The sequence below is a fragment of the Otolemur garnettii genome, unplaced genomic scaffold, assembly GCF_000181295.1.
Source record: "Otolemur garnettii isolate 467f Iridium unplaced genomic scaffold, OtoGar3 scaffold00009, whole genome shotgun sequence".
NCBI classification, from domain to species: domain Eukaryota; kingdom Metazoa; phylum Chordata; class Mammalia; order Primates; family Galagidae; genus Otolemur; species Otolemur garnettii.
In genome coordinates this window covers 2,549,585-2,560,142 of record NW_003852404.1, presented here as the reverse complement: position 1 = coordinate 2,560,142, position 10,558 = coordinate 2,549,585, and the positions used below count along the sequence as shown (strand labels likewise).

The 10,558-nt window shown below is 46.0% G+C and overlaps 1 protein-coding gene and 1 pseudogene across 1 annotated transcript; both read right to left on the bottom strand.

The window, feature by feature from the left end:
- Positions 1-2,948: 2,948 nt before the first annotated feature.
- Positions 2,949-5,952, bottom strand: TEX46 (testis expressed 46). The gene is made up of 2 exons (XM_012801457.1): positions 5,770-5,952; positions 2,949-3,260 (listed from the first exon to the last, which is right to left on the bottom strand). The coding sequence occupies exons 1-2, from the start codon at positions 5,950-5,952 to the stop codon at positions 2,949-2,951; spliced, it is 495 nt and encodes a 164-aa protein (XP_012656911.1).
- A 3,670-nt stretch (positions 5,953-9,622) lies between these two features.
- Positions 9,623-10,235, bottom strand: LOC100948573 (annotated as a pseudogene).
- Between the last annotated feature and the right edge of the window lie 323 nt (positions 10,236-10,558).

Sequence of the window (10,558 nt, the reverse complement as noted above, 5' to 3'; positions counted from 1 at the left end):
AAAAAAAAAAAAGAGTGGTGAACTAGGATATTTGACAGAAAAAAATCTTTAAGCAGCAAAGGGTTTAGGATGGAGCATGGCTTCTCTTAACTGCTTACAGTAAAACACAAGGAGAAATAAATGATTTAAAGACAGAATTTATAGACCAGGGGTGATGGCTCATGCCTGTAATCCTAGCCCTCTGGGAGACCAGGGCGGGTGGATCACTCAAGCTCAGGAGTTAGAGACCACCCTGAGCAAGAGCAAGCCCCATCTCTAAAAATAGCTGGGCATTGTGGCAGGTGCCTGTAGTCCTAGCTACTTGGGAGGCTAAGGCAAGAGGGTCACTTACTTGTACACAAGAGTTTGAGGATGCTGTGAGCTGTGATGCCATAGCACTCTACCAAGGGTGACAAAGTGAGACTCTGCCTCAAAAAAATAAATAAATAAAATGAAGATGGAATTTATAATTAAAAGGGGAGCAGAATGTAAACATTGGAAAAATGCTCAGCCCTAGCCATGTAAAGAATAAAAAAGTGCATTTAGGAGAGGAAAAACAGGGTGTGGTCATGCTACCAATTAATAAGGAGATCAGTATGGCTAGAAGGAAGCCAGGGGCTATTCCTCAAGGCAATGTAAGAATGACCCCAAAGGCATTCTGGTGATCCTGGGGACTGCCATGCCCATCACAGACCCAGAGTGCAAAAACCGTTAAGACAGCACCACGTGGGAGAGAAGTCCAGAACACCTATAAGACCTCAAGGCTCCCTGCCCAGAGCCACCTTCCTGCATCTTGGTGTTGTACTGCTCAGCTACCCCAGGTGTGGCTAAAGCAGGCCCAGGTGCAACTCAGGCGTTGCTCTAGAGGGCACAGGCTGTGAGCCTTGGTGACATCCATGTGCTGAGATATCTGTAGGTAGGAAGAGCCCACAAGCTGGGCAGGCAAGGCTTCCTCCACGTAGATTTCAGGGGATTCCTCAGAGAGCCTAGGAAGCTGGGCAGAGACCTGCCACAGGGCTGAGCTGCTGCAGAAAGTCCCTCCTTGGGCAGCATCCAGCAGAACTATGGGTAGGAGCTACACCCAGCAAAATCATGGGGTTAGTGATCACCTAGAGCCTTGGGGACCGGACTTCTGCCCCCAGTATGTCTGGAAGGCAAAACATGGAGTCAAAAAAGATTATTTTCAACTCTTTAAGATTTAGTGTTGGCCAACGGCAGTGCCTCACACCTATGATCCTAGCACTTTGGGAGGTTGAGGTCGGAGGATTACTTGAGCCCAGGAGTTCAAGAGCAGCCTGGGCAACAGGGATATTCTGTCTCTACAAAAATTTTAAAAATTAGCCAGGCATGGTGTGCATCTGTGGTCCCAGTTACTCAGGAGGCTGAGATAGGACGATCACTTGACCCAGGATTTTGAGGTTACAGTGAGATAGGATGATGCCGCCAAACAACAATGATGGCTGCAACCAAAAAATGGCCGGGCGTTGTGGCGGGCGCCTGTGGTCCCAGCTAATTGGGAGGCTGAGGCAGGAGACTCGCTTGAGCCCAGGAGTTGGAGGTTGCTGTGAGCATGATGCCATGGCACTCTACCCAGGGCGATAGCTTGAGGCTCCGTCTCAAAAAAAAAAAAAAAAAAAAGAATTATAGCAGTACAAGGGGGGGAGGTATCACAGAGGAAGAAAAAAGGACCAAAGAGGCGGACGCATTTGGGGGATGGCAAGACCTCTGGTTTGCTTAGAGCGCATGAGACCTGTGTTGAGACAGACAAGTTTTAATAGGGCGTCATCATGGCATTAAAGTCACACTGAATCAGACAGGAAGGTAGTGATTTCTGTTCCAATGCTCCCTGTAGAGAAAAGTCTCAGGTGCTAGCCAGTCTTTCAAACTCTATCACTTGTTAATATCACTTTTTAAAACAAAACTCACAGGCCCAGATCCCTCAGTCGGCACCCTAGCTCTGGTTTGGATTAACAATATGGTTTTGTTTTCGTAATCTTTATTTTTACAGTTGTGTTCCATTTAAATCAAGGGTACTATATTTTTGAATTTACAAAGAAACTGTTATTTTTTTCCTTTACAGATCAATTTTCTTAGGAATAAGGAGTTGATTTAAAGGGATTATTGAGTTAAACATTGAGGTGGTTCTTGGTTATGGCAAAAATTACAGAGGTGACATACAGATGACTCATTTTGTTTGTTTTTGAGATAGTTTCACTCTGCTACCTTGGGTAGAGTGCTGTGGCATCCTAACTCACAGCAACCTCAAACTCTTAGGCTCAAGAGATCTTCTTGTCTCAGCCTCCCCAGGAGCTAGGACTACAGGTACCCACTACAACGCACAGCCAGTTTTTCTATTTTTAGTAGAGATGGTGTCTCCCTCTTGCTCAGCCTAGTCTGAACTCCTGAGCTCAAGGGATCCTCCTGCTTTGGCTTCCCAGAGTGCTGGGATGACAGGCATGAGCCACCATGCCTGGCCAACTCATGTTTAAGATACTCTAGCATAGAGTTAAAAGTGTCCAAGGAAAGTGACAGACAGGGAAAAGGGACGGAAGGGAGTCAGGTCACGGCAAGCTTGAACACCACAGGAAGAAATGTAGATTTTACTGGGTCCTCTATTGTGGCAAGACGTTGGCTTAAGAACAGGCTAGAAAAATGCGGTCAGAGCCCAGCTTGGCAGGACTGGCTCTGGCCTCTGAGCATAGGGTGAGAGGGGAGACCCAAGGTGAACAGAATAGACCAGGGCCAGGGTAGAGGTGGCCCCAACGGAAAGAGAAGGCTCTAGAAAGAGATGGGCTCCAGAGCTCTCTGTGTGCAAGCTCACTGTGTGCTGGCCCCCTGGCTGACCTACTATGTCTCCTCCTGGAGCCCAGGCACCGCTAAAACCGGCAACATGATTTACAAAGAACGTTCAGTAGCCTCCGACTGGGTTTTACTGAGTCAAGGTAACATCAGCAGAGGCCACCTCAGGCTCAGCAGGTGGGGTAACTGGAAGTACAATCCGAGAGGGTGGAGCAAGTCAACTCGTGCCTCCTCAGCCTGTGTCTCCTTGTGGAAAAATGTCGATGTCTGCATGACCGCCGGTGGCGATTCATTTTATTCCATATGATGAACATCTGATTTTCTAAGACCTTCAGCTTCATTTCACCGACCAACAGCCGCTCATAGACCTTGTCCTGGAGGGCGAAGCAAGCGTTCATCCTTTCTACTTCTTTCTTTCCATTCTTCGTGGCCTTGTCGGCCTCATAGTTGCTGTCAGAAGCCTTTGGTTTCTCCGCCTTCTCCTAAGTGCCCCACCACCAGGAAAGGGGGAAAGTTGGTTAATAATGATAATCCTGTCCCCGGTTGAACACCTGCTCCATGACAGGTGGCTTATACACATTATCTTAATAGATTCTCACAAGCCTGCGAGGGGATGAGACTTGAGGCCCAGGGGCAGGCCACTTTCTCAGCATCATACAGCCCCAAAGTCCCAAGTCCCATGGTTGTCTTTGGTTCATAGGAATAAATGAGGTAGCCTGTGAATCTGCCAGTCACAGAGGACAGAAAGCCCTTGCTTAGCCCGGATGTATCCATATTCAGGCCCTTTGTTTTTCCAACATCCCTCTCTGAGCATTTTGCTAGGCCTGGTAAATTCTCCAATTTCAAAGTCTCATGGGAGCAGTGCCTGTGGCTCAAGGAGTAGGGCCAGCCCCATATGCTGGAGGTGGCGGGTTCAAACCCAGCCCCAGCCAAAAACAGCTTAAAAAACCCCCCAAAAACCAAAAAAACATGCTCTGGGATGGTGCCTGTGGCTCAAAGGAGTGGGGGTGCCAGCCCCATATGCCGAAGGTGGCAGGTTCAAACCCAGCCCCGGCCAAAAACTGAAAAAAAAAAAAGTCTCAGGGACACATGACAGTCTATTATCTCTGTAATCTTCGTCTGACCCCTCCCCTGGTTAATGATAACACTTCATTTTTTTCTTTTCTTTCTTTTTTTTTTTGAAACAGAGTCTCACTATGTTGCCCTCGGTAGAGTGCTGTGCAGTCATAGCTCATAGCAACATCAAACTCTTGGGCTCAAGCAATCCTCTTGCCTCAGCCTCCCAAGTAGCTGGGACTATAGGTGTCCACCACAACGCCCGGCTAATTTTAGAGACAGGGTCTTGCTCTTGCTCAGGCTGGTCTTGAACCCGTGAGCCCAGGCAATCCACCTACCCTGGCCTCCCAGAGTGCTGGGATTACAGGCATGAGCCACTGTACCTGGTTATTTTTTCTTCTTGGATTCAGCTACAATAATTGGTCTTTAGAAACATTTTTAAAAATAAATATTTCAGGCAAGCAAAAAAGGCAAATGTTACAGGGTGTCTATAAAGTTCATGAGCAATTTAAAATAATTTTAAGGCTCGGCGCCTGTAGCTCAGCCGCTAGGGTGCTGGCCATATACACCAGGGCTGGCGGGGTTTGAATCCGGCCCGGGCCTGCCAAAATACAATAACAACAACAACAACAAAATAGTCAGGCATTGTGGTGGGCCCCTGTAGTCCCAACTACTTGGGAGGCTGAGGCAAGAGAATCACTTAAGTCCAAGAGTTTGAAGTTGCTATGAGCTGTGATGCCACAGCACTTTACCAGGGGCGACATAGTGAGACCCTGTCTCAAAAAAAAAAAAAAGAAGACAAAATATCATAAATATAATTGAACTTCTCTCCTTTAGTGTTTCCCCCTCCCTTCCTGAACATCATCTCCTCAACTGTACTCCTGAAATTGGTATTTATTTTTCCCACACATTTTTTTTGGGTTGTTGTTGTTTAGCAGGTCTGGGCTGGGTTCCAACCCACCACCTCCCACCCCATGCACGGGGCTGGTGCTCTAACCATTGAGCCACAAGAACACAGCCTCCACATTTCTTTTTCTTTTTCTTTTTTTTTGAGACAGTCTTAACCTGTCAGCCTGGGTAGAATGCTGTGGCGTTACAGCTCACAGCAACCTCAAACTCGTGGGCTGAAGCGATTCTCCCGCCTTAGTCTCCCAAGTAGCTGGGACTACAGGTGCCCGACTCAATGCCCAGCTATTTTTTTTGTTGCAGTTGCATTGTTGTTTTTAGCTGGCCGGGGCCAGGTTTGAATTGCCACCCTTGGTGTATGTGGCCTGCACCTTGTCAACAGATATGGGCGCCACCCCCAGGAGACATTTTGGTGATGTCTGGAGACACCAACCTGCATCTCATGGCAAGAGGCTAGAGATGCTGCCAAACTTCCAATAATGCACAGGATAGTCCCTCACAACACAGAATTATCTGGCCCAAAATAGCAATCGTGTCGAGGTTGAGACATTCTGCCTTAAAATACTTTCAGGACATATATTGTCCATAAACTATATAGGGTATTGTTTGGGGTGTTTTTTTAAACATTATATGAAAGACCCCACAATCTATGTACATTTCTGCTATCTCCAATATCGTATCTCAGAGATGTATCTGTGTGGATACGTGTAACTCTGGTTCATCCATTTTAATTTTTACCACATTAAAGGAGTTGTTTACTATGTTTGGTTACTTGTTACCAAAGCAAGTGGACATCAAACTGGTGGGAGAGTCTGGGATGGTTCCCATTTTACAACTGAGGCCACTAAGACCTTGGGGAGGAAAGTGATTTGTCTACCGTCAGCCAAGAGGAAGCTGCCGAGCAGGGACCAGAGTGTTGGATTGCTCAGTCTTGCCCCATTTTTCTGACACCCGCCCTGTGCCCTAACCCCCAATCTAGTTATACAGACCCTAGCCCCCTCAGCTGAGGCCAAGCCATCTCTTGCTCACCTCTAAGTGGGTAGACTTGTGTTCACGCTTGACCAGCCAGTTGCTAAGCAACAGGAGAAAGAGCAGGAATCCAAACAAAGCTGGCTTATAGCTTATCAGCCAAGCCACCACTGCTCCCATGGTGCCTGAGGAGGTGAGTAGCCCATGAAGACTCCTCAAGAGAAATAATAGTTCCCCCAGCATTATGACATGGAGGCACCCAGGCCCCAGGACCCTCTCTCAGTCCCCTCCATGACAAGAGTCAGGGCCACCCCCACTCCCTTGAGTCATAACCAGCTCCCTTCCCCCACCCAGCTGCCGCATAACAATAATATTAACTCCTCCTATGTCTTAAGCACCCACAATGTGCCAGACTCTTTGACAGGCAGTTTGCAAGCATCAGCTCTTGGTGATGTAGGCCCCTTCATTCATTCAACAGTTCTTCTGGGCCTAGCCAGTGGAAATAAAATAGTTGATAATACAGGACCCCTAGACTCTCCATGGGTGGACTGCTGAGAAAAATGATCCCAAACTGGAAATGAGGTAAAAGATTACTGTGTGTGGTTTCACAGCCATTCTAGAATATCACCTAATAGGCCCACCTCTTGGTCACCTGATGCTTTAGGGGATGGTAACTTTGTTTGACTTAATATTTAAGATTGATTAGGTGCCAGGCGTGGTGGCTCACACCTGTAATCCCAGCACTTGGGAGGCTGAGGTGGGTGGATTGCCTGAGCTCACAGGTTGGAGACCAGCCTGAGCCAGAGCAAGACCTCATCTCTAAAAATAGCTGGCCTTGTGGCAGGCCCCTGTCATCTCAGCTACTTGGGAGGTTGAGGCAAGAGAATCACTTAAGCTCAAAAGTTTGAGGTTGCTGTAAGCTGTGAGGCCAAGGCACTCTACTGAGGGCTATAAAGCAAAACTTTGTCTCAAAAAAAAAAAGATTAGGATCCAGACTTTGTAAAGTTTGATGTTACATTTTAAAAATGAATAATTGCTCTACCAATTCCACTTTTTTAGATATACCCCAAAGAACTGAAAGTCGATGTTTGTACACCCATGTTCATAACAGCCTTATTCATAGCCAAATGTGAAAGCAACTCAAATATCCATAGACAGATGAATGGATAAATAAAATATTGTATATACATACAATGGAATATTACTCAGTCTTAAAAAGGAAGGAAATCCTGGCATGCTACAAAGTAGATGAACCTTGAGGACATTATGCTAAGCAAAACAAATTAATTATAAAAGACAAATAGTAAGCTTGGTGCCTGTGGCTCAAATAGCTAAGGTGCCAGCCACATACACCTAAGGTGGCGGGTTCGAATCCAGCCCTGCCTGCCAAACGACGACGGCTGCAACCAAAAAATAGCTGGGCATTGTGGTGGGCGCCTGTAGTCCCAGCTACTTGGGAGGCAGAGGCAGGAGACTCGCTTGAGCCCAGGAGTTGGAGGTTGCTGTGAGGTGTGATGCTATAGCACTCTACCCAGGGGGACAGCTTGAGGCTCTGTCTAAAAAAAAAAAGACAAATAGTATATGATTCTGTCTATGAGGTACCTAGAGTAGACAAATTCATAGAGGCAGAAAGTAGGATGGTGGCTGCCAGGGGCTGGGAGGGAAGGGTAAAGTAAATGCATTAATACTACTAAGCAGCCTATTTGAAAATGGTTAAGATGAGGGCAGCGCCTGTGGCTCAAAGGAGTAGGGCACCGGCCCCATATACCAGAGGTGGTGGGTTCAAACCCAGCCCTGGGCAAAAACTGCAAAAAAAAAAAAAAAAATTAAAATGGTTAAGATGGTAAATTTTATGTTACATGTCTTTTATCACACTAAAAACAACTGAAATGAATTAGTTATTGATTTCTGGGGGAAAATGGATACATTGTAAATTTTTTTTTTTTTTGCAAATAGATGCAAATGAATTATCTCATAGAAAAGATAACCCCACAGCTTACAGTTTTATGGACTTGCAGGACATTAACCATTTTTTCCTAATTCACTTTTCAATCACATTCCACTGTCCTGGATTTTTTTTTTTTTGAAACAGCTCTCACTCAGTCGCCCTGGAATTGAGTGTCATAGTATGATAGCTCACAGCAGCCTCAAACTCTTCAGCTCAAGCAATTCTCTTGCTTCAGCCTCCCAAGTAGCTAGGACTCCAGGCGCCTGCCACAACACGCAGCTATTTTTAGAGATGGAGTCTCGCTCTTGCTCAGGCTGGTCTCTGAGCTCCTGAGCTCAGGCAATCCACCCTCCTCGGCCTCCTAGAGTGCTAGGATTACAGGCGTGAACCACCATGCCTGCTCCTTCTACTGGTCTCTTTTCTCTAGACTAGTGACCATCTATCAGTTACTAATATTCTCCTTCTAACCAGCTTTCTCATCTTGCTTGTTTTGTCAATAGTGTGTTACATCTTTGACCTCTCCTTACTATTTTCTGTAGGGATTCTTTATATAAAAATGTCCGTTTTAATTACTGAGATCGTCTAATACACAGCCATATGTTACATAATGATAGGGATATGTTCTAAGAAAAGCAGTGTCAAGTGATTTCATCACTGTAGGAATATCACAGAGGTATACAAACACAAAGGTAGATGTTATAGTCCACTACACACACCTGGGCTATGTGGTATCGTATACTGCTCCTAGGCCACAAACCTGGATAGCATGTTACTATAGGAAACTGTAGGCAACTGTAACACAACAGTAAGTATTTGTGTATTTAAATACTCTAAGCAAAGAAAAGGTACAATAAAAAAATACATCATTATAATCTCTGTTTTTGTTTTTCTTTTCCAATGTAGTTTTTTATTCTGATCTTAAATAGTTCAGGTTACTAGGAACACAGTAAAATACCACATACTTTTTCTTCTCATAGCTGACACTTTCCCCCAACTAATGGAAACTGGTCACCATTGCAGAGGAAATGTCCACTGAGCTAATGAGTATAAAAGCTAAGACAGAAAACTGCTTTGAAGAGAAAACACACAAAACTACAGGAACACACAGTGAACAGAGTCTACCACTAGGAGCAGACCCTGAATAGTTATCCGAAGTATGGAAACTTTTGTGTTTGGTGTCAGTGGTCACAGGATTTGAAATAAAAACTGAACACTGTATCTACTGGATAAGTAACTAAGGCTGACACCTTTTTAAGTGCATTATAGAAATTCCATCATCACACCATTAATTTCAATTCTCCTAAGTTAAACATTACAAAGACTTCAGGAGAACACAAGAGTCTTTGGCTCCATTTCGCAGAGGAAGGACCACAGCTGGTCATCCGATCTTGCTCAGCCTGAGGTTTTATCTTCCTTCCTTTTCCTTTTCCAAAAAGTTAGCTGCCTTGTTTCCATTTCTGCTATCCAGTAACAACCCATCTTTCCCTCACTTGATTTCTGTCCTCTCATCATTTCCTTTCCCCACATAAACTGGAGAAAGGAGATCCTTTCTACTTTCTTGGAGGCTTCTGATCTCAACTACAGGTCTTTACCAAAAACGTATGGAAAAGGACAGATTTGTGTACTCAGACAAGTTCAAGGCAGTGTGATCTACTTCTGAGAAGGCCTGGATTCCATTTATTCCTGTTGGAAAAACTCCACTCTAAGCAGTGTCCAGAAGGGACTGGAGAAGGCAGCCCGGCACAGGGTTCCGGAGAAGGTACTGACAAATCAGTGCTTCCAGTCTTAAAGATATGTTATCTGGATCTCCCTTTGGAAATTCACAAGGGGGGAGTCTCTACCACAGGAACAGCACGTGGTCTGGCCTGGTCTTCTAACTGTAGCTGAGTATGAACAGCCTGATAGATTAACAGTCAGTGACTGGCAGTCAGGAGCTTGGAGCCTCCAAAACCTCCTCTGGACTTTGATGATGAAGCATCAGTTACAGCTCTAGCAACTCGCCTTCCATTGCCTGCACCATGACATACAGCTCGGCCAGACCCAACACTGAGGCGAGATTAATGCAGCCAGCGCACGCGAGGCCATTTCTGTGAAGATATACTGACTTCCAAGGTAAGTGCAAACAAAGGCAGCTGCCACCGTGACAGTGAAGTTGAAGATAGCGACTACCAGAGCCTTCACTGATCTCACTTGCTGAGACTCCCATCATGCCTTGAGTCCTGACAGGTGACTTTGCCGGTGATCCGCTTATATTCCTCATTGGCCAGCTGTATCTTAATCTTCTCCAGCCGGCAACTAGCTCTGGGTTCCGAGGAGGCTGCACAACCTCTGGGAGATAGATTTCACTGCCTTCCAGGAGCTCGTATACTGTGGAATCCCTTTCTCTCGGGTGCTAATGTCGATCCCGGATCAGACGAAAGTGTTGGGGGCCGCTGGAGCTATCATGTCCTGTGTGCTTTTTCCCCAGCGCAGTCTCAAGCTCAGCCTGCAACTTTTGGGGCAGCTGCTATGGCTCCAGCTCCCCACTGGGGCCCAAAGCACGTACTAGTTGCTTGCCTGCTAGCAAGGAAGACGCCATATCTAGCAGACTCTCATAATCTCTGTTTTTTGTTTTAAAACAGAGTCTCTGTCACCCTGGGTAGAGTGCTGTGGCATCATAGCTCACGGCAACCGCAAACTCCTGGGTTTAAGTGATGCTCTTGCCTCAGCCTCCCGAGTAGTTGGGACTATAGGTGTGTACCACTATGCACTTCTATTTTTAGCAGAGATGGAGTCTTGCTCTTGCTCATGCTGGTCTTGAACTCCTGAGCTCAAGCAATCCACCTGCCTCAGCCTCCCAGAGTGCTAGGATTATAAGCATGAACCACCTCACCCAGCCTATTATTATAGTCTTTAAAAAAA